Here is a 27,426-nt window from a genome sequence, read left to right as displayed (position 1 = left end):
ATGTGGGCCCAGATCTTCCCTTCAGTGCCTGCAGGGGGCTGTCCAGCAAGGCTTTGCTGGGGACTTGGGGAGAGCAGCCAAATTCATCCAGTGGGTACCGAAGAGCAGGTGTGAGACTGTGACACGTGTCTGCCTTCAGCGGTCATGGGCCCACGCTGTTCCACCTCATTGCCAAGTCCACGGCAAAGGACAGCTCACCAGGTTGCCATGACATCCCTCCTTCTCGTGTGGAATCTCAGCCTCTGCTCCTTCAGGCCAAGAAAGAGAAGACAGCCTCCTTTCCGTGGCCGCTGCCTCACCTCTCACTGAGGACAGGTGACATCCAGGACGACGGGAAATGAGAAAGTCCCATCCCCCTTCAGGAGAACAGCGCTCTCCGCCCGGAGGTTCTCCCTCTGGGACAACCCGTCCCAGCCCATGGTCTTGGGCTGTGTGGTCTGGCCTAACATCATATAAGGAATGTAACCAAATCACCGCTCGCGGTGCACCCCCGCCCCCCCGGCCCGGCCTGGGGGTCCACCCTTGGCTTCCCTTGTTCCTGCTGACCCTTGGCCTTGGTTCCCAACCTTCCATGAGCACAGACTTGGACAAAGACCCCATGGACCTTGGGGAGGGCTCTTCCCTTAGCACTAGGAAGTACCCGGGGGTGGGGGTGGGGTAGGGGTAGGGGGTGGCAACAAGGACTCTACTTGACATTCTGTCACTCTCGTTGCCTTCTCTGGGACCTGTGGAGGCTGCAAGGATCCGGTGTGACTGCCAGGTGAAGCCCCCAGCACTGTGTTCGTACGCAGGAGGTCGGCTCCGTGTTCCTGCCCCTTTCCCTCTCCTCTGGGCTGGCGCAGTGCAGGTTTGCGGTCGAGACCCAGGAAACGGCGGCGAAATTGCTGGATATGCCAGCTCTCTGTCCCTGTCTGAGTCTGAAGCAGGGAGCCCCCGGGCTGGTAGCCCCAGAGCTAGGTACTCTCACTTCACTGTAAGGACACTGAAGCCCACAGAAGGCAGGCACTTGCCCAGGGTCCCACGGCCAGTCAGTTTTGGTGCTGGGCTAGGATGGTTTCCTCTCTCGGCGCCCAGAGCAGTGTCTACAAACGCCCCTTTCTGTCTGCTTCCAAGCCTCTCTTCATTCGTGCCAATCTGAACTCATCTTTCAGTCTCTGCTTCTTTAGCAACCAGAGCCCGGGAACAGGTGACTGGCCCCAGCACCCCCAGGAGCAGAGGCAGCCCTGCTGGGGGGTGGGGTGTGGGCAGGGGCACGGCGGGGGCCGAGAATGCAGGCTGCTCTGGCCTGGGGGCCTGGGCCAGGCTGCCGACAGAGGAACCAGTGTGCCCAGACATTGGGGCTTTGTGAGCTAGGAGCTCTGTGTGGGGAAGGTTGTTTTTGTTGACCTGACATTGTTTCAGGTTGACTGAATGGCAGAGTTTTAGCATCCAGGGGCCGGCTCTTCGGTGCCATCCAGGGTCTTGGGGAAAGAGGGTGGCTAGGGAGCCCTCGTCCGGAGCAAGAAGGGGAGGGGACTGCCTGGACCCTGTGTACACTGAGCAGGTCCCCGTGGGCAAGGCCATAGAGCAAGAGCAAGTTCTGAGCCAAGAGAGAAGAGAGAAGGTGCCCATGCATCTTGGGGCCGGAGCAGAGGAATCTGGCCAGATTGAGGGCGGACAGATGCAGGACAGGGGCATCCAGAAGCTGGGGCAGACCTGCCATGAGGCTGGGAGCTCGAGAAGCCAGCCATCCGACCTTGGTCCACGAAGGAAGACCCAGGAGATTCCTTGAGAGCCAGGAGGGCAGCAGGCGGCCCTGGGGGCTAGCTGGCTGGGGTGGGGTGGGCCAGACTCACAGCTGTCCAGATGTGTGTAAGAGATAACTCTGTTTACTGGGCACCCAGAAGGAGCCGGGAGGGGGGTGGGAAGGGGCTCCTGGGACCGTGGGGCGGGCAGATTAGGAGGCGGGGGCATGAGTCAGGGGTTTGGGAGCCAGGACCTGGTGCTGTTAGAGCAGGTGTGAGCTCGGCTGGTTGCAGAGAACACCGGTGGCTTCAGGAGTTCGCTGAGGGACCCTGAGGCTCGTGAGCAGGTAAGCAGGGCCGGGAGGGGCTGGGGAGTGGCCTGCGACACCTGTCCCGAGGGCTTCTGCAGGTGCACAGCCTGATCTGTGTCTAGGTGGGCACAGGCGCCCAACCTCCAAGGGAGGGGGGTGCGGGTGGGTGGGTTGAGAACGTAGGATGTGTGTTGTTACCCCTAAGGGCACAAGCCCATTGGCACCTACAGCCGGAGAGCACAGGGCTGCAGGTGTTAGGAAAAAGAGACTGGCACGTAGCAGCAGAGGCGTGTGGCTGGAGTGGGGGTGGGGGGCAAATCTGATCCCCCCAAGTGTGGGTCCTTGTCAGGCTCCTATTTACCAGTCCCACCGGTCTTACAGCCCAGCTCCCTCTTTCCTCCACGTGTGGGGACGTACAGGCCATCCGATCTCCCTCTTGCGAGGAAAGTTGGCCACTGACAGTGCTTCCCGTATGGGATGCTTGCAGGGGAGTCGACCAGGCAGACCCGGCACCGGGCCCATCCTAGAGAGTGTTTGGGGGGAAAGGAGGCGTCCCCCATCACCCAAGGATCTCAAAGCATTTAGGCTAATTCCATGGGAATTGAAGGAAAATCAGAGACATAGGTGAAGAAAGCAAGTCTGACCTTGATCCCCAGTCTCAGTGATAATGACGGCAAACTTTTACACTGAGCTCTTTGTGCGTCAGACGTTATTCTAAGTGCTTTACGTAGATCAACTTAACTCGGTGCTACAACAGGCTTATAAGGTAGGTGTCAATATCACCCCCACTTTACAGGCGAGGAAACCAAGGCACAGAGAGGTTGAGTCACTTGCCCGAGGTCACGCAGGCAGTGGCAGGGCTAGGATCTGAACCCAGGCAGTCGGACTGCGGGGTTCACGCTCTTAACCACTAGTGCTGAACAGCTTAGAGCTGTTTTCTCTTCTAGGAGGCAGCTCGGCATGATGGCTAGAGATGTGGCTGGAGTCAGCTGGGCCAGGGTTTAAACCCGCCTCTGATACCTACCTACCATAGGACCAAAACAAGTTAACCCTCCTGAACCTCAGCTTTCTCATCTGTAAAACGGGGTTAATGACATTACCCATTTCACAGAGTAGTTTGGGGACTGTAGGAGATAAGGCAGGACAGCTCTGTGCGGTGTGGGGGCGATTACACAAAGGCAGTGCTATGCCACCAGGGAGCCCTCCCCATCATCTGGTCAACCCCCCCCCCCCGCCCCATCCCAGACCCCAGCCTCTGCCAGCTGTGCTCCACCTCCTGGGCTCCAGATGCCCTGCTCACCGTTATCTGGCCTTGCCCTGGCTGGTTGGACGGCCAGGTGTTTGGGGAGTTTCCAGACACAGGGCAGGGATCGGGTTCCAGGCTCTTATCAGTGCGAGGCCGGCAGCTGCGGGGGGTGACTGGGCCTAGTGGGACCAGCAATCTGGGTCATGGGTGCACCCTGTAAGGCCCCAGATGCGTTCAAATCACCCCCGTTCGCCTCTCTTCTGTCTCACTGAGGTCTCAGAACCCTGGCCGGAAGGCCCTCTCCATTGTACAGATGGGATGACTGAGGCCTGGAGAGAGGCTGGGGGCTGCCCGAGGCTATTCGGCCAGTCAGTGGCAGACAGGCTGCTTCCTGTGGCTCTGCACGGCCCCTCGGACCAACCCACTTCTCAGAAATGGAGGCCACAGTCCCAGCCTCACAGGTGGGACTTTTAGCCCCTAAGGCTTAATACCCTTGGGACTGCTAGGGATCTGAGGCCCAGGCCGGGGCAAGGCCAGAGAAGGGAGGAAGGAAACAAAGATGGGAGAAGAGGAAACAGGGGGACAGGAGAGGGAGAGAAAAAGCTGTGTGACAAGGGTCCTCAAGGGCCGTGCCCTAGGCTTCACTTCCCCTACCACCACCGCGAGGCAGGGACCCCTGCCTTCCTCAGTCTGGCGGGCCTCTGTCATGCCCTCTCCCTATCTCTTGGGACCCCAGCCCCACCCACTCCTCGGAAAGAAATTCTCTGTCCCATTCTCTCTGTGTACCCTCCCTGCCCTCTTCCCTCAGCCTTGTCTGGCGCGGTCCCACCTCTGCACTTTGGGCAGCCACTCCTCAGACCCGGACTGTCCTTCCCCACCTCTCAGCCCTTCAGGTCCTTCAGAGCTTCTCGGCCCAGCCCCAGGGTCCCCCTCCTTGGAGCCACCCCACCCCCAACCCCACCTGTAGGTCCTTCCTACCCTTCGTCCTGCCCTACGATCCTTGGCCCCCGACACGTTCTGCTCATCTCTTGTTTGTCTGGGGGACTCCTTATCTCCCGGCGCCCTCAGCCTGTCACGCGTTCCCCGTTTGCGGTCCCAGTCAGGGCCGGGAGCTTCTCGAGGGGAGGGACAGTTGTCTTGTTCATCTCAGCTCCGTGCGGGCACGGAGCGGGCATGTTTGTCGACCTGACCCGAATCGCCGTTGTCGCGACATCCAGGGCTTCAGTGCGTGAGGGGGAAAGGGAGCCCCTCCACGCCCAGTCCGGGGCCACCCTAGGGGACCTCTGTGCTCCCCTGGGGCTGGTCCTCACATTCCCGGAGTGACCATGCCTCCCTCTCTGCCAGAGCCGCAACCGAGCAAACGGAGGCGAGGGGCTCAGCCGTCTCTTGGCCGAGTCCCAGGCATCCTGACTCCCCAGTCCCAGAGGCACAAGCCTGCAGGGCGGAGCCACGCTTTACATTCATCCAAAACATATTTATTGGTGGCAACCATTCTTCTAGGAGTAGGGGATTAGTGGAGACTGAGTAGGGAGGGACTGAGACATAGATCTTGGCACTCGAGCGGCTTCCCTACTAGAGGCATCCTCAGATGATGTATACATAAATGAATCAAACAACCAGAAAACGACCGATCGGGTCAGTGAATGGCAGGGTGGTCAGGAAGGGAATCTGAAGAGGTGAGATGTGGGAAGGGATGAGGTGTGGGGGAGGGGCACCTGGGATGCGGGCAATTGCATGTGCAAAGGCCCTGGGGCAGGAAAGGGCTCCTGAGGCCAACGGGATAGGTGGGGAGCGAGTATGAGAGATGGAGTGGGGGAGAGAAACAGGGCCATGTCATTCAGCACCTGGGAGCCACTCCCAAGGACGCTACAGCCCCATGCCCAGCAGAAAGTAGCTGTTTCTGGCAGAAGAGGGTATGTTGTGAAGACTGTCAGGGGAGCTAAGCTCCTTGAAGAAGAAACAGGTCATGTCCCCGGAGTTGGCTAAGTCCTGAGGATGGACAGGAAAAGAAGCCAGGTGAGGACTGGTGGCCGGAGGAAGGAGTTGAACCTGAAGGCCCTCCATCCTCTCAAACGCCCTTTGATCAATGCCAGCCAAGCTTCCTCTACCTGCCCCATCTCTCCTGGCCCCCGTGCACCCGCCCTCAACCTACAAATCTAGCTCCTTCCTCCAGGCCCCTCCGACACTTCTCCCCCTGAGCCCACTGTCTCCCAACACATGGGATCCCCCTCCACTCAAATGTAGCCTCCTCTGGGGGCGGGGGATCAGAAGACTCCGGGATGCCCTGTGTCTCACTCAGCTTGTGCTGCCCCACTGCAGGGACCAGCAGTGTGGGTTATGTTGGGAGCGCGGATCACCGCAGACAAATAGGAAATCTGGACAGCACCATGGGGGACCGGCTGGTGAGTCTTTCGTGGTAACTGCGGGGCTCCTATCTCGGGGCTCTGGGAACCCCACCCTGGACCCCTGCCTTCGTGGTGGCTGGAGAAGCCCTTCACAGCCCAGCCCTGATGGCCACTTCCCACAGGATGACTATGAAGAGGAGCTGGAGATCACTCTAGAACAGGAGGACTATGAAGACCCAGACGTCCCCGTGTTTCAGGTGGAGGAGCCAGTGGGTGAGCCCCGTCTCTCTTTGTCTTGTTGGGATGAGGTGCTGAGCCCCAGACAGAGACGGATGGGCAACATGCCTTCTCCCTTCTCCACTACCTCCCCAGCCCCAGGGCCAGTTTCCCCACAATCCTGGCTGATTGAAGGATAAACAGAGTTTTGTTTGAAATGATCACAGGGGGTGACTGCGGGGGCGGGGTGGGGCGGGGGCCGGGCAGAACCAGTCACCCATGGCCAGGCCTTTCCATTTGGGACAGGGCAGCCAAGCCTGTCTGGGACAAGGGCAGGAGCCCACAGGCCACCTGTGCCCATCCAAGGCTGACTTCTCGGCCAGGCACCGGGTCTGTCCTGAGAGCATCGTTCTGTCTGGGGGTCTAGAGGTCCTGAGAAATGGGGGGCTGTGGGGACCCTCCCAGGGCAGAGAGACATCAGGAAACCTTCCTGGCCCTGCCAAGGTCTCAGTTGGGGAGTCCCAGGTGGGGACCTGTTTACCGTCAACAGGACTTAAGTGCTGGCAATTGGTATGGAAGATAAGAGGCCCCTCTGAGAAATGTGGGCTGGGAGAGGGGTGGGGGGTGGGGGCTATATAAGGTAGAGCCCACCCTGGCTCCCAGTGCTCCACCTGGAGACGGTGAGGAGTTTTGGGGCGGGTGGGATTGCTGAGGCTGGAGGGAAGAAGGTAGGGAATCTGGTCCCAGAAGGTGATGGGAGAGGAGGGCGGTCCTAGGAGAATCCTGAGATTTGCTGCTCAGGACCCTGTACCTCGGAGGTGACCCTCTCTGTCACCGCTGAAGATGAGTCTCAAGGGTCGTCCACCATGCTTGGACGGGGCATGACAGAGCCAGGCCGGGCCAAGAACGGACACACGGCGGGGGGGGGGGGGGCACAGCCCATGGAGCAGCAGGGGTGGGGTGGGTGGGGTGCGGGCACCCCGGTCCTGCCCAGCGGCAAAGGGAGGGAGCCTTGCTGCGCTGAGGCTCACGGTGGGGGGGGGGGTGCAGGACGACCCCGAGGGGGGCATTATCTGGGGGCAACCCTAACTGGCCTCCGGGTTGGCAGCTCACGAAGAAGCCGAGCCGACAGCCACAGATTACCACATCACATCGTACCCAGAGACCCACGAGGTGAGGACCCCTGGGCTCCCCCAATTCTCTTTTCTGTGTTGCCCGTGGGACCTGCCAGGGGAAGGGAGGTGAAGAAAGACAGACACAGCTTTAGCATCGGCGAACCCCACCAACAGGTAGAGAAGGAGCGGGCACCCCCGGAAATAGGCAGAATGGGAGAGGACACCCCTCGCTGATGGGGTGCCCGGGGCCTTCTTCCACTGAGCAGGGAGAGCCCTGGGCAGAGATAAAGTAACTTCTGGGGACCTGCCCTCCCAGACCCTCTGGCCAGGCTGTCATGTGCTCCCTGGGGAAGCACAGAATTACATACGCGCCCCCTCTGCCCAGGCCCGCCAGGCCCCGCACTTCCCTGCTGGGCATCAGACTGTCTAGCTGCTTGGGAAGCTGGGTCTGCCCTCAGCGAGGCTCCAGGGAGTGGTCCTCTGGCCCCAAGGACAGGGAAGGGCATGCCGAGCCCGCTCAACAGTCTCGGAGGCAGGAGATCCACCCGATGACCCCGAAGTCCTCCTTTCTCCCTTTCCTCCCAGGTGTCCTCTCTAGCACCCCTTTTGGTCCGGAGGTTCTCCAAATGCCTCTGAGATGGGGTGAGGAGGCCGGTCAGGGAGTCGGGGAATAGAGCCAAGGGTGTGGGCTGTACCCTTCCCCACACTTGCTGCCTCGCCCGACACGCCCAGGCTGCTGCTCCTGCCGGTCCCCCTCCTGAGCTCGGGGTCTGCCCCGAGTGCCTCCCAGGACCCCGGGCCTCCCTCAGACATCCCTCAGAGCCTGCTGAGTGTCCCCCATGTCCCGGGCTGACAGTCTTCTCCCCAGGGCGCTGCTCCGGGCCCCGGAGACGAACTCAGTCCTGTGGGGCTGCAGGTCTACGTGGAGTTGCACGAGCTGGTGATGGATGGGAAGAACCAAGAGCTGCGGTGGGTGGAGGTCGCGCACTGGATGCGGCTGGAGGAGAACCTGGGGGAAGACGGGACCTGGGGCTGCCCGCACCTGTCCTACCTCACCTTCTGGAGCCTCCTGGAGCTGCGGAGAGCCTTTGCCAAGGGTGAGCCCCGCCGGGCGCCTCTGCGACCCTGCACCTACGGCTCGGTGGAGGGGAGGAGGGCCAACGTCCGGCCGCCCGGCTCACCCCGCCACCCCTTGCAGGTGCTGTCCTCCTGGACCTGCCAGAGACTTCCCTGGCGGGGGTGGCCAACCAGCTGCTGGACAGGTTTATCTACGAGGATCTGATCCGGCCTGACGACCGAGAGACACTGCTCCGGACCCTGCTGCTCCAGCACAGGTGCCCCTGTCTGCCAGGACCTGGGCTCCACAGCCAAAAGGCCCACCTCCCCAGCCCGCCTGCCCCGAGCTCTTCCTAGAGGCCCGGGTGGCCCCTCCCCCACCAGTCCAGGCCCCACTTTTCTCCACGATGGCTCCTGCCTCGGACACCTCTTGGGGGGTGGCCGTGTCTCCACGCTCAGATCTGGGGGGCTACTGGTCCTCAGGAGCCGAGGCTCTCAAGGCCCTTCCCTCCTGGCCCCACCTCGTCCTTCCAGACGGAGGCCACCCGCTGGCATCCACCCCGTCCTTCCACAGGAGGCCGACTGTCCTCCTGCCCCGGGGTTTCTCTAGTCTGGTCCCTGGGGAGCCCTGCTTGATCCCTCCCACCACGGGTCTCCACGCTATTAACAGCCCGGCCCGAACAGCTCTCTCAGTCCGCGTCCCCTGTGTTTCCTGCAGCCATGCCAGAGACCTGGAGGACTTGGGGGGTATGAAGCCCACAGTTGTGACGAGTTCTGGGAACCCCTCAGAGCCTCTGCTTTCCCAGCAGCAGCCCTCGTTAGAGACGAAGCTCTTCTGCAAGAAGGTGAGGCTGTACCGGGGGTGAGGGGAGGGCCGGAGAGCTCCCCACCTGAACATGCAGAGACATGGGACGGTGGTTAGGGAAGGAGGGGGCTGGATGCTCAGAGTGGCCAGAGGCGTCCCCTCACCACCCTCCTTCCAACAGGGAGAGAAAGACATAGAAGAACACTCAGCATCTGGAATTCTGGAAAAGATACCCCCAGATTCGGAGGCCACCCTGGTGTTAGTGGGTAAGGAGCTGGTGCCCCCTTTCCCTCCGCACCCCCTGCTTCTGCCTCCCGGCCCGGCCCAGCCTTCCTCTCCCTGAGCCCGGCCCCAGCAGCCCCCCCTCAGCCTGGCCTGGCCACCCCACCCCCCACCCCGTCACCCCTTCCCCTCGCAGGCCGAGCGCAGTTCCTGGCGCGCCCCGTGCTGGGCTTCGTGCGGCTGAAGGAGGCCTCCTCGCTGGAGGAGGCCCCGTTGCTGGAGGAGGCCGTGCGGCTCCAAGTGCCCGTGCGCTTCCTCTTCGTGCTGCTGGGACCTGAGGCCCCCCACATCGACTACACCCAGCTGGGGCGGGCTGCTGCCACCCTCATGTCCGAGAAGGTGAGGAGGGGCTGGCGAGGGCCGGGGGAGCCTGAGGCGGGGCGGCCGCTGACGTCACTCACTGGACCGGCCTGGGCCACTTTAGTTCTGCTGGTCTGGCGCATGCGGTCTAACCCAGCTGCTTCCACCCTGTGTGGCCAGGGACAGGTAGTCCAGGGCTCCTGTGCTCTGGCCCAGCCCTGCCTGATCTGGCCTGGTCTGGTGTGGCCACTCTGACCCGGTTCCAGCGGGTTAGGTCTGGCCTGGTCTGGCCCAGCCTCCTTTCTCCTTTCCCCACTTGAGGCCCTGTCTGCCTCCCCAAAACCCTTTTGTGGTGGGCATAAAGGTGAGGGGGGCAGCAGGAAAAGCAGTTCCTAGCACGAAGGAGCTGGGGGAGAGGGTTCTGGTTCCTGGAGGCCCTGAATGTGGCCTCTTGGGTCCTTTCGTCTAGCAGGTGCAGGCAGCCCTGACCCTCTCTCCGGCCCCCAGGTGTTCCGCATTGAGGCCTACCTGGCCCAGAGCCGGGACGAGCTGGTGGATAACCTGGAGGAGTTTCTGGACTGCAGCCTGGTGCTGCCTCCCTCCGAAGTCCCCTCTGAGAAGGCCCTGCTCGGTCTGGTGCCCGTGCAGAGGGAGCTGCTGCAGAGACGAGTAGGCGCTGTCAGGCAGGAGCCCAGACTCTACAAGGGCCTAGGTACCTCCCCTGCGGCCCCCACAGACCCTCAGCTCCCCCGGCGCAGCCCTGCGGGACCCTGCCTCCCCTCCTCTCTCTGTCTTCATGTCTCCCAGCCTCCTTGGCCACTCCCTTCCCATCAGAAGATTCTCCCCTCGGGGCTCCTGGGTCGCTCAGCTCAGTCGGTTGGGCGTCCGGCTCTTGATTTCAGCTCAGGTCATGATCTCACAGTTTGCGAGTTTGAGCCCCTTGTTGGGCTCTGCGCTCACAGCTCGGAGCCTGCTTGGGATTCTCTCTCTCTCTCTGTCTCTCTCTCTCTCTGTCTCTCAAAAAATAGATAAATGAGCATAAAAAATAAAGATTCTCCCCTCGATTCTTCTCTCCCCACACCTCCTGCTGTTACCCCCTGTGACCACGGTCCTGTCCTTGACTGCAGATTTGAATGGGGGTCCAGAGGCCCCTGGTGGCCCGGAAGACCCTCTACGGCGGACAGGCCGGTTCTTTGGGGGCCTGGTACGCGACGTCAAGCGCCGCTACTCCCACTACCCGAGTGACATCACAGACGCGTTCAGCCCCCAGGTCCTGGCTACCGTTATCTTCATCTACTTTGCTGCCCTGTCACCGGCCATCACCTTCGGCGGCCTCCTGGGTCAGTGCCTCCACATGGCCCCCCTCACCCTCACCTCTGACCCTTTGGCCTCCGTGTCGGCCCTGTCTTCCGTCCCGATCTGACGGTCGGGGCCCCTGCACCAGCCTTCCCCGTGAAACGCTCTATTGGCCCTTGGGAATGACCTCTTGACCTTGACCACACTGTAACTTCCACCCACAGGAGAAAAGACCTTTAACCACATGGGGGTGTCGGAGCTGCTCATCTCCACTGCGGCCCAGGGCATCATCTTCTCCCTGCTCGGGGCTCAGCCGCTGCTGGTGGTTGGCTTTTCAGGACCCCTGCTCGTGTTCGAGGAAGCCTTTTTCTCGGTAGCCCTGTTCTGGCCCTGACCCCACCTGCCTGACGCACGGTGCCTGGGCCCCTCCGCTGACCCAGCCGCCTCTCCCGCCCTTGCAGTTCTGCAGCAGTAACAACCTGGAGTACATCGTGGGCCGCGTGTGGATCGGCTTCTGGCTCGTCCTGCTGGTGGTGCTCATTGTGGCCTTCGAGGGCAGCTTCCTGGTCCAGTTTATCTCCCGCTACACCCAAGAGATCTTCTCCATCCTCATTTCTCTCATCTTTATCTCTGAGACCTTCTTCAAGCTGATCAAGGTAGGGGCCACGGGAGCGTCGACAAGCACGTGTGACCCTGTGCACGCGCCATGTGACCGTGTGTGTCGCTGCGCACGTGTCCATGTGGCACTCGTGCGGCTGTACCTTCACGGTGTGTGGCCGTGACCGCATTCCTGTTGACTCCGGCTGCCTGTGGGCCGGTGCTCTCTTTTTTTGAGAGGGAGGGAGAGAGGGAGTGTGAGCAGGGGAGGGGCAGAGGGAGAGAGAGAATCCCAAGCAGACTCCACACCCAGCACAGAACCCAACGTGGGGCTCAATCTCACGACCCTGGGATCATGACCTGAGCCGAAATCAAGACTTGGATGCTTAACACATTGAGCCCCCCAGGACCCCTGTGGGCTGGTACTCTTGCTGTGACTGCATAGTGCCTGTGCCTCTGTGCGCCCATGTCCAGTCCTGTATGCCGTCTCTACATTCACCCCCAAGAACCACAGGGCCTGTGGTTGGAACACCCTGCCTCCTCACCTCAGTCACCTTAAACTATGCCCACCTCTGCATCTGCATTTTATATGGAGGAAGGGTGGACGATGCGTGTCTGCCCCTGATTCTGCTCGTTGGTGGGGCTTTCTGTTTCCAAGTCTTTGAGGCCCTTTTTAGGAACCTCCTTGGCATTTGTTTCCTGCCCACCAGCCTTCTCAGGTCTCCCAGTCCCTGAGTGCTCACGTGCACACACACATGTACTCATTGCCACCATGGCTTAACCCCACCCAAGCTGAACCTGCTCTCTACTCCTGAAAACTAAGCTATAGAATCCCATTGTCCCTCTGTTACCCTGTCAGTTGAGGAAGAAGATAAGTGGATGGATGGATGGATGGATGGATAGATGATGGACAGATTGACGGGTGGATGGATGGATAGATAGATGATGGACAGATTGATGGGTGGATGGATGGATAGATAGATGATGGACAGATTGATGGGTGGATGGATAGATAAATAGATAGATGATGGACAGATTGATGGGTGGATGGATGGATAGATAGATGATGGACAGATTGATGGATGGCTGGATGAATGATGGACAGATTGATGAATGGATGATGGACAGATGGATGAAAGGGAATAGGATGCCTTGGTTTTCTGCTGCAGATCTTCCGGGACCATCCACTGCAGAAGGATTATGACTACAATGTGACAACAGTGCCCAAACCTCAGGCTCCCCTGCCCAACACAGCCCTCCTCTCCCTTGTGCTCATGGCTGGCACCTTCTTCTTAGCCATGATACTGCGCAAGTTCAAGAACAGCTCCTACTTCCCCGGCTGGGTGAGCACACCCTCCCTTCACCCTGCCCTTGCCTACACTGCCCTATCTCGGTCCAAAGCATGCCTCTAGGTTCCTCAGTGTCCTTAGCTCTCCTTCTTACCCTAGATTCCCATCCCCCATTCCAAGCCTCCCTGGTCTCCTCCTCATCTAGGCTGCCACTCTTCAGGCAAGCCCATCTCCCTTTCTTAGCATGCCCAGGCTGAGAACCTAGTGGGGAGCCAAGGACAGCTCTTAGAAAAGGGGTGGAGAAGCTGTGGGGCCAGAGGTGGGGCTGGGCCAGGGGAAGAAGAAAGGAAGCAGGTACACTGAGGTGCAAGACAGGGCATTAGATGTTGATGGACTCCCTGGGAAAAGCAAGGCGCCCTGGGTGAAGAAGGGGCAGGAGTGGGAGGCAGGAGGTAGGGAAACAACTGGGTACTGACCACTGATTTCTGCCCTCAGCTGCGACGGGTCATCGGAGACTTTGGGGTTCCCATCTCCATTCTGATCATGGTCCTGGTGGATTTCTCAGTCAAGGACACCTATACCCAGGTGACCCTCTCTCCCCACTGTTATTTCATTCTCCCAGTGTCCCCCTCCCAAGAATAGCTTTCCCAAACCCAAAGCCGGCTAGAACTACCCCTACCCATCCCTGCCTCCCCTGAGAGCCCCAAGTCCTTCCCACAGCCCTACAGGAGCCCTCTGACTGAAGCGAGGGTCTGGGGCAGATTCCCTCTTTACTCCAAAGAATCTGCTTTAGCCAGGCAGATCTGAGTATGAATCTCACTTCTGCCACCAAATAGCTGTGTGATGCAAGGCAAACCACATAACCTCTCTGATCCTGTTTCCTCATCTATAAAGCTGGGAATGAGAAGATGTACGTAAAGGGCTTAGTGCAGTGACTGGGTACAAACCATAAGTAAGTTCCCAAGTGCCCAGGACCCTGGCTGGCCCTGCCTCCCTGCCCCCAGCCCCCTGCCTCCGGTGTTCTCACCAGCATCCCCCTCCCACAGAAACTCAGTGTGCCTAAAGGCCTCTCGGTGTCCAACTCCTCGGTCCGGGGCTGGATCATCCACCCGCTGGGCTTGTATTCGCCTTTCCCCATCTGGATGATGTTTGCCTCCGTCCTGCCTGCCTTCCTGGTTTTCATCCTCATCTTCCTTGAGTCCCAGATCACCACGTGAGAGCCAGGGTGGGGCCGAGCCTGGGAGGGTCCGAGGCGGGGAAAGCGACAGGCTCCGGGCAGGCATGACACCAAGGACTGAGCGCGAGTCTCAGTCAAACCTGTGGCCCTCCTGACAAGCAGGAGTGATGGACGGGCGGGGGAAGGTCCAGGTTTTGCGGGACGTGACACTGTATAATTTGGGGAAGAAGGAGACAAAACGAGGTGCCAGAACTCAGAAGGGACCTGTACCAGCGAGGCTCCCTGAAGTTCAGCTGCATCAGTTGCTTGTGGACGTTCTAGATGATATCTAAAGATACTTCTACTCTTAGAGTCTGGATTCTCAAGAGGGGGTGGGAGGGAGGGGAGCAAGGAACTCTAAGGGAGATGAACACAACAGGATAAATAGGATACAGAGGGACACAAGTATGGAGAAGGAAGGAGGGGCAAAGAGGGTGGGGGTAAGCGAGAGCACTGCTCACCCCTGACCTCACCCCCACCCCCCGCCAGGCTGCTCATCAGCAAACCAGAGCGCAAGATGGTCAAAGGCTCTGGATTCCACCTGGACCTGCTGCTAATTATCGGCATGGGCGGTGTGGGTGCCCTCTTTGGGTTGCCCTGGCTCAGTGCCACAACCGTGCGATCCATCACCCATGCCAACGCGCTCACCGTCATGGTCAAGGACAGCACCCCGGGGGCTGCACCCCAGATTCAATCGGTCAGGGAGCAGCGGATCAGCGGGCTCCTGGTCGCCGTGCTCGTGGGTGAGTAAGGGCTGGCCACACTCTCTACCACCCTCTGGCCTTGCTCCGGGCCCCCAGCCCCTGCCCGTTAGGATCCAGTGCCTTCTCCAGCCCTGCCCGCACTGTAGCCAGATCTCCCCGACATACCCCCTGCCCGTGTCTCCCAGTGTCAGTTGTCCACATGAGGGAATTCTGGAGGAGATGCCCAAGGCACTGAGATGGACATCTGAGTCGAGGAAGGAGCAGGGGACTTCTCTAGATAGGACCCAGCATTCAGAGTTTTATCCAACAGAAGTTCAGTCAGTGAACGGTGGGTTCCAGCCCTGCCCTGCTGCTAACTTAGTAACCCTCCTCATCTCTGGGCCTCGGTTTCTCGGTCTGTTCCATGAGAGGGTTCATTAGATGCCCCTGAAGTCTCTCTAGCTGGGCTGTTCTATGACTGATCCCAAGGGCAGTGCCCCAGGCATAATCTGGGTTGGGAGAGAAGACAGAGGGTCACTGGGGTTTGATCCAAGTTCTGGAGCAGCTGAGAGTCCGGCTGAGCTCAGTGTGGGCAGCGCCGCGGTCACGGATGGAGGAACCAGGGAAGTTTCTTAAAGGAGGCAAAGTTGGTGTTAGCTGGAGGAGGGTCAGGGTTTGGATAGGTGGAGGGGGTTGGAGGCATTCTGGGCTGGAGCGATGGAAAAGTTGGGCTTCTCTGACCTCTGTGATTCCCCTGAGGCTAAAAGAAAAGGCTTTGAAATCGGGCTGGCAGGAGTTTGACTCCCTGACCCGCCACTTAGTAGCTGCGTGGTTGCAGACAAGTTGCTTCCCCTCTCTGGGTCTGTTTCCCCATCTGTAAAATGGGGGTAATACCTATTAAGAGGGCTTCATACGGTACCTATGGTTTCATTCCCCAGCCCCTGATGCTTCTGGCCCACTGGGGCCCCTGGGGGCTAAGAGCGTGTGCTTCTCCCCGCAGGCGTGTCTATCCTCATGGGGCCCATCCTGTCCCTCATCCCCCTGGCTGTGCTGTTTGGCATCTTCCTCTACATGGGGGTCACATCCCTCAGCGGCATCCAGCTCTTTGACCGCTTATTGCTTCTGTTCAAGCCGCCCAAGTACCACCCGGCCGTGCCCTACGTCAAGCGGGTACAGAGCCCTCCTGGCGGCCCGGCCCAGAGTGGGGTGGGGGGTTGCGGGGTGCCAGGGCAGGGCGGGCGGTAACCCCAGCCTCTGCCCGCAGGTGAAGACCTGGCGCATGCACTTGTTCACGAGCATCCAGATCATCTGCCTGGTGGTGCTGTGGGTCGTGAAGTCCTTCCAGGCCATCTCGCTGATCCTGCCTTTCATCCTCATTCTCACGGTGCCTCTGCGCCGCCTCCTGCTGCCGCTTATCTTCAGGGAGCTGGAGCTCAAGTGTGTAAGTGTCTGCTCCCCTCCCCTCCCCTGCGCCCCCCACCCCCCGCAGAGCTGCAGGGGGCAGGGAGGGGTCATCCCCGGGGCTGGCAGAATAGGAGGGGTGGGTCTGGAAACAAAGGAAGGCAGAAGGGCGCAGAGGTTAAGGTCTGGGTCTGCGGCTTGCGTCCAGATCCAACACTGCCTCGTCCTAGTTTCTGACCCGGAACAAGTGGCTTCCTTTCTCTAAGCCTTGGGTTTACTCACCTGTAACAGAAGTAATGGCAGGGTTGGAGAGAGTTAGGAAGCACACGGGCTGTGTTCCACACGAGCTGTCCTCACCGCTGGGGGACTGGTCCTGTGGTCTTGTAAGTCATTTTGGACAGAGTCTCTCCTCCAGTAGAATGCTTCCACGATGTGACAGTCGCTGTGGGGCTGCCCTGGCGAAGGGGTGCCCTGCCCACCCTCTGTAGGCCTTCTCCTGCCGGGGCACCGGATCCCCGGGGGCTCCTCGCCCATTGGACACCGCTCATCTGGACCAAACCTGGGGGCCGAGGGGGCAGGACATGCCTCGTCCAAGGTTCAGAGAGAGCCAGGCCCTCTCCCTCCAGAGGCGCTCTCAGCACTGGGGGGGAGGGCTCATCTGCCCCGCCTCTCCCCGGAAGCTTACCCTCTCTCCTGCTACTCTACCCTCCAGCTGGATGCCGACGATGCCAAGCCGAACTTTGATGAGGAGGAAGGTCAGGATGAATACAACGAGGCGCCCATGCCCGTGTGAGGGGAAGGCCCAGGCCTCAGAGCCCCCTCCACCTTCCCGCCTCCCCTCCCTCCCAGGAAAAGCAGAAGTTCATGGGTATCTCATAGACTCTCATGTCCCTCCTGGGGTAGCAACTGGAGCCCTGGGGCTGTGGGTGGGGATGGAAGGAGTGACTAGTAAACCAGCGTTTATGGCTGGAGATGGCCAGTAGGGCCCACATTAGGAAATTCGCTGTGTAGTGCTCTCCCGCTGCCACACCGCCACGTGGGGTTCCCAAGCTGGAAGGCTCTGATCCGAACCAACGTCTTCACAGCCAGCACAGACAGGGGCAGTGGCAGGGGAGGTGGAGGGGGTGAGGTTCAAATTCCTGCATGCTGTGTGACCTTGGGCAAGTCCTCCAGCCTCTGCTTCCTCTTCTGTAAAATTGGTATAATTATAATAATACCCACGCTACAGGATGGCTACTGAGGACCAAAGATAAATGTGAAAAAGGCGCCTTGGCAACTTTGAAAGGACTGTCAGACGGTACCTTCAGGCTGGCCCAAGGTCACACAGCTCCTGAGCTGTACAGCTGGGGTTTGAACCAGGTCTCCTGACTCTGAGGCCAGAGCCCTAGGCTCTACTCTAGTTACCCACCTTCCCATGCCTAGAGATGCCCCTGCTGACTCCCCTTCCCTATTCCCACCCCCATCCCTTGGACCCTGTCGTCTGGGGCAGAGGGAGGTGTCCTGGTGAGGGCAAGGAGCAGGTGAAGACGCAGTCAGGGCGGGGACCCAGGACTCCTAAGTGCTCACTCCCTCCTCCCATGCTCTCATTCAGTCATGTGTTCATTCATTCTGCAAACACTTACTGAGGGCCCTGGTCCCTGCAGATACAGGGGCAACCGAGAAAAGACTCTGCCCTGGGGTGGGGAATGGGGGTGGGGGGGGCGGGAGGCGGTGATGCAGAGTCTGTGCTAGATTTGGATGGAGGGGGTGAGATCAGATGGGGGGGGGGAAGGGAGGGAGGTTTGTAATTTATTGTTTGCGTATTTTCTAAGAGCTTTCATTGTACTTCGGCTTCACACAAATGCCCAGGGCTCCCGTTGGAGACGCACTGCCCACAACCTCACCCCAGCTGAATCTTGGGGAAAACCCAGATTTGACCAATTGGGGTAAGAGACAGTGGACTCTGCAGAAGAGGGGCGTAATCTTTTTTTTTTTTTTTTTTTTTTTTTTACAAAACAAACATATAAAAAGAGTGGAAAGAGCTGGAAGCGGTGAGAAATGGTTGAAACGGAGAATCAGGTGCCTGGGGCGCCCGATGGGAGGCTCTTGGGTGCATCCCTGCAGGCTGACAGCTGCCTCTCACCACTTCCCCATTCTATGCCTCAGCTTCCTCATCTGTGAAATGGGGACGATAATGGTACCTACCTTGTAGGATTCTTGTAAGGATTAAATGAGACAGTGCATGTAAAGCGCTTGCTTAGCACAGCCTGGCCTCAGGCCTCAGAGGAAGCGCTCAATCAACCTTCGCTGCTGGTACTGTGATCCTCACTGGGGTGTCCCTGCCCCCTCCCTCCTTCTGCTCCTTGAACACTGCTCAGGAAAGTGGAAAGAAAGTCGCCCGCACTGCTAGCACCCTTCCCCTTGATGCTTGGGAGTAGGTTTTGCCAATAAATGCGTCTGTGGTGGAGTGGCTGCCTTGCTGCAATTTCCCTCCGAGAGTCGGGGGTCCAAGGGGTCTTGGCCGGACCCTGTGGACACGGCACGCGTGCCGTGGGGCTGGTGCCCAGAGTAACCCAGGGTGCGGGCAAGGAGGGCCAGGCTGGGGGGTGGCAGGGTGTATCCTGGGGGGAGGGATACACCTGGTGGCCCTGAGTCTTAGGGTGGAGAAGGCCAGCCGCCAGTGAGAGGGTGAGAGAGCAAGGGAAGACACATTACGCTCTGGACATCCTTCTTCAGAATGAGCAAGACCCAGTGGGGGGAGGGGCTGAAAGGAGTGTCATCCGGTATCTTCAGGCTGGCCCTGTCCCTTGTACCATGGGCCCCACATCCCTGGGGGCCAATCAGCCCCTTGGCTTGCACGCATCAAGGTGGGCAGCGCCTCTGAGGGGCCTCGCCAGGGAGGGAAGGCAGTTTGCGCTCAGTTACGCAGGAACAGCGTCTCTTGACCAGCTTTTCCACTGGCCCTCACTCTGATCCCCGTGGAAGACCACCAGCTTCCAGCAAATCTAGAAGGCTTCTGGGCCAGGCGTCACTCACCCCCTGGCCAGGAGGGTGCCAAAACATAAACCCTCCCCACACTTCTCAGCCTTCCAACGAGAGGTCAGCGCAGGGCTGGGCCGCCTGGCTTCCTTCCCTGCATCTATATTTACTTGCCGCCTATCCCCAGCTGACCCCTCCCAGGCTGCCCGGGACAGCCGCCAAAGGGCCAGAGAGCTACCTTGGCCCCAGGGAGAGCCGTCCTGGCTGTCCACCTCCTGCAAACAGCAGCTTCATGTCTCCACAGCAGCTGGCCCGGTCCTCAGGGCTCGCCAGAACCCCACTGGCCACCTTGAGCAGGCAAGGCATTAGGGAAGCGTGAAGGCCACAGAAATCAATCCCATCGACTTCCTGCCTGTCCTGAGGCCTTACTCCCTTTGCGCTTCCGGCCGCCCCCAACAGATGCCCTGTCCCACTCTCTCTACTGCCCACGTTTCCTCTAAGAGCTGTCCTTCTGCCCCCTCCAACCCCCCATTACATACACACTCCCTCAACATCTCTGCAGTTTTAAATCCTGCTCACCCACTCAACCCTTTCTCGAAGACTGCCTCAATGTGAATGGGCTGCCGAAACGAGGTCCACACTGCAGTGTGAACGCAAAATAACCCCCCTCAAGGTAAGAGAATAATTCAACAGAATCCAAAAGCTATACACCTGAAGACTTTCTCTCTCTCTTTTTTAAAAATATTTAAAATTTTTTAAGTAAACTCTACTCCACACATTGGGCTCGAACTGAGGACCCCAAGATCAAAAGTCACATGCTCCACTCAGCCAACTACGTACTCCTATACCTGAAGATTGCCTTTTTTTTTTAATTTGAGAGAGAGAGAGAGAGTGCGTGTGTGTGTGTGTGTGTGTGTGTGTGGAGGAGAGGGGGCAGAGGGAGAGAGAGAATCTTAAGCAGGGTCCATGCTCAGTGGGGAGTCTGACGCAGGACTCCATCCCTAGTCCCTGGGATCATGACCTGAGTGGAAATCAAGAGACAGTCACTTAACTGAGTCACCCAGGGGCCCCTGAAGCTATTTTTTTAATAGGACTATCTATGGTAACAAAAAAAAAAAACCTAGAAAGAGGCCAAATACTCTGTAATAGGAGGGTGGTTAGTAAATTACAGCAAATCACCCTACCTCAATATGATAGGCCACTAGGCAGGCCTTACAAATAATAATGAGGGGCACAGGGCGCCTTGGGGGGCTCAGTGGGTTAAGCATCCGACTTCAGCTCAGGTTGTGATCTCACAGTTCGTGGGATCGAGCCCCACGTCAAGCTCTGTGCTGACAGCTCAGAGCCTGGAGCCTGCTTCCGATTCCGTGTCTCCCTCTCTCTCTGCCCCTCCCCTGCTCACACTCTGTCTCTCAGAAGTAAATAAACATGAAAAAAAAAATGATGAGGGGCACCTGACTCGCTCGGTCTGTAGAGCATGTGACTCTTGATCTTGGGGTTGTCGGTTCAAGTGCCTACTTAGGAAAGAGACCCACAAAATAATAATGATGATGAAGAAGCTGCTGAATCAGCTGGGTGCAATCACGTGATCCTGGGCCTCTGAGGCCAATGAGTTTGGAATTCCAGCTTTGTGATTTAGTTGGAGAAGGACAGAAAACGCCATCTGCATTTGTAAAACGGTGGTAAAGATATTGACTTCACAGTGTTATTGAGAGGATAAATTGAGATCACCCGCCTCGAGGTCCTAGCCCGGTGCTGGCCTTTTATTTTATTTTATTTTATTTTATTATGTTTATTTATTATTGAGAGAGACAGAGCGCAAGCGGGGGAGGGGCAGAGAGAGCCGGAGCCACAGAATCCGAAGCAGGCTCCGGGCCCTGAGCTGTCAGCACAAAGCCTGACGCGGGGCTGGAACCCACAAACAGTGAGATCATGACCTGAGCCAAAGTCGGATGCTCAGCCAACGGAGCCACCCAGGTGCCCCCGGTGCTGGCATTTAGGAAGCAAAACGTTTATTCCTGTTTCTTAAGCAAAGCATGAAGTGCTGTGACAGTCAAGGTGACAGCCATGCAGGAAAGGATAGCGTGCACAGGAACGAAGTTTAGAGGCTTAGACAGGAAATATGGAAACGGCACAGTGGTAGAGTTATAGGGGTATTTTTTTTCCCCTCGCTCGCCTGGACTTCCAGGGCAAAGGGTTAAATTCATCATCCTCAGTTCAGGGTAGATTTGTTTGTTTCATCTTTCTCGCAATGCTTCCAAATGAATCTCAGACGCACCCTTCAGCTGTGCACCTTCCCACCCACACTGATCATTTTCTTGACCAGCCGCGGTGCCACCATCACACCCAACAAAATGAGCACTCGTGCCTGATATTATCAAATATCCAACCTACAATAAATTTCTCAAGATGTCTGTTTGCGCTTGGGGTGTGTATGTGTGTGTGTGTGTGTGTGTGTGTGTATCTGTCTGTCTGTTCCTATACATTATCAGCATCATGTTCTAGTCCCGGCTCTGTTGGTGCTCTTTCTGCCCCACACTATGGTTTTAGGATCCAAAGGTGAACACTGAGTTGCGTTAGCTCCTGTGTGGTGCTCCATGAAGCACCTTACCTTCGGCTTCTTCTGTCTCCCAAGAAGGGACACATGGCTGCACCCTACTCCCCTCCCATAAATGATTTGCAGCGTCCTCAGGCTTGTCCCCTTCTGGTTCTGGTGAGAACCTCTTTGGGTTATGTATCCAGGGGACAGGAGTGGATGTGCTAGGTCATAGGGTATAAATAGGTCTGTCTTGACCAAATATGGCTATATTCCTCTCCGCGTTGTCTGCACCATTCAGCACTCCCACGGGCAGCCCACGAGGTTCCTATGTCCCCATATTATTGACATTATTCAGCCCTTTTGATTGTTGCTAGTCTGACTGAGGAATTACCTCATTGTTCTTTGTTTTTGGGGGGTTGTTTGCTTGTTTGTTCTTCTGCATTTCTCTGATCACTGTAGAGTTTGAGTATCTCTGCATTTGCTGATTAGTCTTTAAGATTTCCTATTACAGGGGCGCCTGGGTGGCTCAGTCGGTTAAGCATCCGACTCTTGATTTCCACTCAGGTCATGATCTCATGGTGGGTGAGTTCAAGGCCCTCATGGGGCTCGGTGCTGACAGCTTGGAGCCTGCTTGGGATTCTCTTTTGCCTTCTCTCTCTGCCCCTCCTCTGCACACGCGCACTCTCTTTTTCTCTCTCTCTCAAATAAATAAACTTAAAAAAAAAAAAAAGATTTCCTGTTAGGGGCGCCTGAGTAGCTCAGTCAGTTAAGTGTCTGACTTCGGCTCAAGCCATGATCTCACGCCTCATGAGTTTGACCCCCGTGTTGGGCTCTGGGCTGACAGCTCAGAGCCTGAAGCCTGCTTCAGATTCTGTGATTCTGTGTCTCTGTCTCTCTTTACCCCTTCCCCGATCTCTCTTGGGCACTCTCTTTCTCTCAAAAATAAATAAACATTAAAAAAAATATTTCCTATTATATAGGGGCACCTGGGAGCCTCAGTTGGTTAAGCATCTGACTTTGGCTCAGGTCATGATCTCACAGTTTGTGGGTTTAAACCCCACGTCAGGCTCTGCACTGACAGCTCAGAGCCTAGGATTCTCTCTCTCCCTCTCTCTGCTCCGCCCTGACTTGAGCTTTCTCTCTCTCTCAAAATGAATAAGTTTTTCAAAAACTTCAAAAAATGATTTCCCATTATATACACGGTTTTGTCATGTCATTTGGTCATATTCTTACTGAGGTTGATGCTTTTCTGGGTGTTGATTTGCAAGACATTCTCTATCCTTTGTGGGTTTGAGATCTTGTTAAAATATTTTCCCATTTTGTCAGCTCTGTCTTACTTTTGTTTACCTCGTTGATCAAATCTTTAATTTTGATGTAATTAAATATACCCAAGAGGAAGAGTTTGGACTTGATTCAGTAGACACCAGGGAGTCATTGCAGGTTCTTGAACTGGGGAGTGACATGATTAAAGTGAGGCACTTGGGAGCTATATACAGGAGGGACTGGTTGCAGGGAGGCAAATTGAGAATCTGAAGGTAAGTGAGCCAATAGCAGAGGCAAACAGACATAGCCCCCACCCTCACAGGCCCTGCGATCAGCACAGGACCATGGCATTCAACAAGAATGGTGAGGATTTGCACAGAGTGGTGGGAGCAGAGCGGGGCTAGAATTAGGCGTGGCTTCCTGGAGGTAGAGACATTTGCTCTGATTCCTAAGGGGAAAGTAAGAGCTGGCCCAGTGATGAGAGAGGGGGAACATCTTCGGGGAATAAAGGTCTAGAGAATGAATATATTCAGGGGTGCCTGGCTGGCTCAGTCAGTAGAGCAGTAGAGTGTGCAACCCTGATCTCGGGGTCTGAGCCTCATGTTGGGTGTAGAGATTACTTAGAAAGGAAAAAAAGAAAAGAAAAGCTCGGCAAAGTCAAATGACATGGTGGAAAGCCTACTGGGTTGGCAGGCCACATGGTGACCTCAGAAAGTTGTTTCTTTCCCAGGCACCTGGGCCCAGAGCCAGATGACAGGAGGTGAGGAAGAGCTGGTGAGGAAGCAGAAGCAGGAGGTGTAGGCCATGGTTGGGGAGCTTGGCAGGAATGGGCAGACAGAGAGAGCCCAGCTGACTCTTCTCCAAGGTGATCCAGAGACTGCTTTCCAGGTAGGGAGGACACATTCATAGGCACGCAACCATCTCTCTTTAAACCACATCTTCATATTTTCTTTTGTTGTAAAGTTTCTGTATTTCCTTTTGAGAGAAAGAGAGAGAGTGAGAGAGAGAGTGTGAGCAGGGGAGGGGCAGAGAGAGAGGGAGAGAGAATCCCAAGCAGGCATCTCACCGTCAGCACAGAGCTCAATGTGGGGCTCGAACTCACCAACCATGAGATCCTGACCTGAGCCCAAATCAAGAGATGGATGCAGGGGCGCCTGGGTGGCTCAGTCGGTTAAACGTCCGACTTCGGCTCAGGTCATGATCTCAGAGTCCGTGAGTTCAAGCCCCGCGGCGGGCTCTGTGCTGACAGCTCAGAGCCTGGAGCCTGCTTCGGATTCTCTGTCTCCCTCTCTCTCTGACCCTCCCCCGTTCATGCTCTGTCTCTCTGTCTCAAAAATAAATAAACATTAAAAAAAAAAAAAGAGTTGGATGCATAACCTACTGAACTACCCAGGTGCCCCCCCATCTTCTCAATTATTAAAAATTTGTATGTGAAACACTTAAAATTATAGAACTATCTAATACAGAGAATAAAAGCCTCCAGAAAACCTCTCGGTAATCACTCACTGTTAATCATTTAGAATATTCTCCTGCAGATTGACTTATATGGGAACACTAATTTACCTAGTCTAAGAAAATAGATCATACATAACTTTTAAACACAACTTCAGGGGCACCTGGGTAGCTCAGTCAGTTGAGCATCCGACTTTGGCTCAGGTCATGATCTCACAGTTCTTGAGTTCGAGCCCCACGTGGGGCTCTGTGCTGACAGCTTGGAGCCTTGAGCCTGCTTCAGATTCTGTCTCTCTAGATAATCCCCAATTACAGTAGGAAACCACAACTCTCTCAATTAACCATAGAACAAGTAGGCAGAAAATTATTAAAGATATAGAACACCTGGAGTGCACTATCAACCTACTTGACCTAATTTATGTTTGTAGAGCCTTCCAACCAATTATAGCAAAATACGCATTCGCTTTAACTACGCCCATTCACCAAAATAGACTATGTTCTGGGCCATAAAACAAACCTTAACAAATGTGAAAGAATTGAAGTCAGAGGAAGTATAATCTATGCCCATCACAGAATTAAATTAGAAATCAGTAATGGGGGGGTGCCTGGGTGACTCAGTCGGCTAAGCCTCCGACTCTTGGTTTCAGCTCAGGTCATGATCTCATGGTTTCATGAGTTTGAGCCCCACATCGGGCCCAAGCTGACCGTGCTGAGCCTGCTTTGGATTCTCCGTCTCCCTCTCTCTCTGCCCCTCCCCGACTCGCGATCTCTCGGTCTCTCTCAAAATAAATAAAATAAACTGTAAAAAAATAAAAAAATAAAAAAATAAATCAGTAATGGAAAGACATCTGGAAAAAAAAAAAGCCTAAGTATTTGGAAACTAAGCAAGTCACTTCTAAGTAACCCATGGATCAAAGATGAAGTCACAAGGGAAACAGAAAATATTTTAAACTGAATGAAGATGAAAACAGATCAAAATTTGTGAGATGCATATAAGCAGTGCTTAGAGGGAAATAGTATTAAATACTTAGGTTAGAAAATAAAAAAGATCTCAACTCAGTAATTTAAGCTTCTACCTTAAAAAACTAGAGAGGGATGCCTGGCTGTCTCAGCTGTTGGAGAATGTGACTCTTGATCTCAGGGCCATGAGTTCAAGCCCCATGTTGGGCATAGAGTTTACTAAAGAAAAAAAAAAAAAAAACTAGAAAAAGAAGAGCAAATTAGAACCAAATCAGGCAGAAAAAAAGAAATAATAAAGCTAGAACAGAAATCAATGAAATTGAGTATAAATAAAAGAGAAATATAATGAAACCAAAAATTAGTTCCCTGGGGAAAAAAATCAATAAAATTGATAAACTTCCAGCCATGCTGACCAAGAAAAAAAGGAGAAATATAAATGACAAATAACAGAAATTAGAGGGCATCACTACAGACCCTAAGACACAAAAGGATAGTGAATGAATACTACAACATAGCCATACATTTCACAACTTAGATGAAACTAAATTCCTTGAAAAACATAAACTTTTGAAGCTCATTAAAAAAGAAATAGAGGAGAACCTGGGTGGCTCAGTCAGTTGAGCATCCAACTCTTGATTTTGGCTCAGGTCATGATCCCAGGGTCATGGGATCGAGCCCGGCGCCCAGCTCCATGCTGAGCATCGAGCCTGCTTAAGATTCTCTCCCTCTGCCTCCATCCCTCTCCCCAGCTTTCATGCTCTTTCTCTATCTCTGTCTCAAAAAAGAAAGAAAGAAAGAAAGAAAGGAACAAAGAGAGAAAGAAAGAAAAGAAAAAGAAATAGAGACAGCAATAATAATAAAACAACCCAATTTAAAAATGAATAAAGGACTTGAATAAACATTTCTTCAAAGAAGATCTACAAATGACCAATAAACACGTGAAAACATGATCAACATTACTCATCGTTAGGGAAATACAAATCAAAACTACAATGAGATACCAGCTTACACCCATTAGGATGATTACTGAAAGGAAGGAAGGAACAAACGAATGAAGGAACAAAGGAAGCAAGGAATGAAGGAAGGAACGAAGGAAGGAAGAAAGGGGAACAGAAAATGACAAATGTTGGTGACGATGTGGAGAAATTGGAACCCTTGTGCAATGTTGGTAGGCATGTAAAATGGTGCTGTTGCTATGGAAAACAATATGGTGCTTCCTCAGATAATTAAAAATAGGATTACCATATGATCCAGCAATTCTGCTTCTGGCCATATACCCAAAATAATTGAAAGCAGGGTCTCAAAGAGATATTTGTATACCTATGTTCATAGCAGCAGCATTCATAGTAGCTAAAACTTGGAAGCAAGCCAAGTGTCCATTGATGGATGAATGGATAAGCAAAATGTGGATGGAATATTATTTACAATGGAAATTATTTACAAAAGGAAAGAATTGTTTTAGTTTTAATTTTTTTAGTTTTAATGCTTATATATTTATTTTCCGAGAGAAAGAGAGCAACCTGGGCAGGGGCAGAGAGACAGGCTAGAGAAATTCCAAGCTCTGAACTCGCTGTGAGATCATGACCCGAGCTGAAACCAAGAGTCAGACCCCTAACTGACTTTGCCCCTCCCCGCTCAAAATAACACGTTAAGTGAAATAAACCATTCACAAAAAGGCAACGTATGATTCCATTTATGGAGATACTTAAAAGTAGTCAAAAATGATAAAGACAGTGGAATGGTGGTTGCTAAGGGCTGGGGGGAGAAGGAGCAGAAAGTTACTGTTTAATAGGGACAGAATTTCAGTTTTACAAGATAAAAAGAGTTCTAGAGATAGATGGTAGTGATGGTTGCATAACATAAAGCAGTAAAGGTGGGGTGCCTGGCTGGCTCAGTTAAGCAACTCACTTCGGCTCAGGTCATGATCTCACTGTTCATGAGTTCGAGCCCCGCATCAGGCTCTCTGCTGTCAGCACAGAACCTGCTTCGTATCCCCTATCTCCCTCTCTCTCTGCTCCTCCTCCACTCATGTACAAGCATGCTCTCTCTCTGTCTCAAAAATAAACATTTTTTAAAAATAGAAATAAAAGGGGCACCTGGATGCCTCAGTCGGTTAAGCGTCTGACTTCAGCTCAGGTCATGGTCTCACAGTTTGTGGGTTCGAGTCCTGCATTGGGCTCTGTGCTAACAAACAGCTCAGAACCTGGAGCCTACTTCAGATTCTGTTTCTCTCTCTCTCTCTCTCTCCTCCCCCTGCTCATGCTCTGCCTCTCTCTGTCTCTCAAAAATATATAAATGTTAAAAAAATATTTTAAATAAAAATAAACATAGCAAAGATGGCAAATTTTATGTTAAATGTATTTTGCTACCAT

The 27,426-nt window shown here is 55.1% G+C and overlaps 1 protein-coding gene across 3 annotated transcripts; it reads left to right on the top strand.

Moving 5' to 3' along the window:
• Window positions 1-1,961: 1,961 nt before the first annotated feature.
• On the top strand, window positions 1,962-16,881 carry SLC4A1 (solute carrier family 4 member 1 (Diego blood group)). 3 transcript variants are annotated; one of them, XM_043584700.1, is made up of 20 exons: window positions 1,962-2,071; window positions 5,601-5,683; window positions 5,809-5,899; window positions 6,951-7,015; window positions 7,874-8,054; window positions 8,156-8,291; window positions 8,732-8,858; window positions 9,000-9,084; window positions 9,237-9,439; window positions 9,908-10,112; window positions 10,528-10,740; window positions 10,921-11,069; window positions 11,158-11,352; window positions 12,463-12,636; window positions 13,078-13,167; window positions 13,629-13,795; window positions 14,288-14,541; window positions 15,482-15,651; window positions 15,746-15,922; window positions 16,595-16,881. In XM_043584700.1, the coding sequence occupies exons 2-20, from the start codon at window positions 5,669-5,671 to the stop codon at window positions 16,673-16,675; spliced, it is 2,778 nt and encodes a 925-aa protein (XP_043440635.1). In that variant the 5' UTR covers window positions 1,962-2,071; window positions 5,601-5,668; the 3' UTR covers window positions 16,676-16,881. The 3 variants fall into 3 exon arrangements, with proteins under 3 accessions (XP_043440635.1, XP_043440632.1, XP_043440634.1); XM_043584697.1 differs by having other exon boundaries at window positions 7,826-8,054; XM_043584699.1 differs by lacking the exon at window positions 1,962-2,071 and adding an exon at window positions 5,082-5,297 and having other exon boundaries at window positions 7,826-8,054.
• The last annotated feature ends 10,545 nt before the right edge of the window (window positions 16,882-27,426 follow it).

This window comes from Prionailurus bengalensis, chromosome E1, assembly GCF_016509475.1.
Source record: "Prionailurus bengalensis isolate Pbe53 chromosome E1, Fcat_Pben_1.1_paternal_pri, whole genome shotgun sequence".
In the NCBI taxonomy this organism is placed as follows: Eukaryota; Metazoa; Chordata; class Mammalia; order Carnivora; family Felidae; genus Prionailurus; species Prionailurus bengalensis.
The sequence above is the reverse complement of the archived record's forward strand: the minus strand, read 5'-3'. Positions and strand labels throughout refer to the sequence as shown.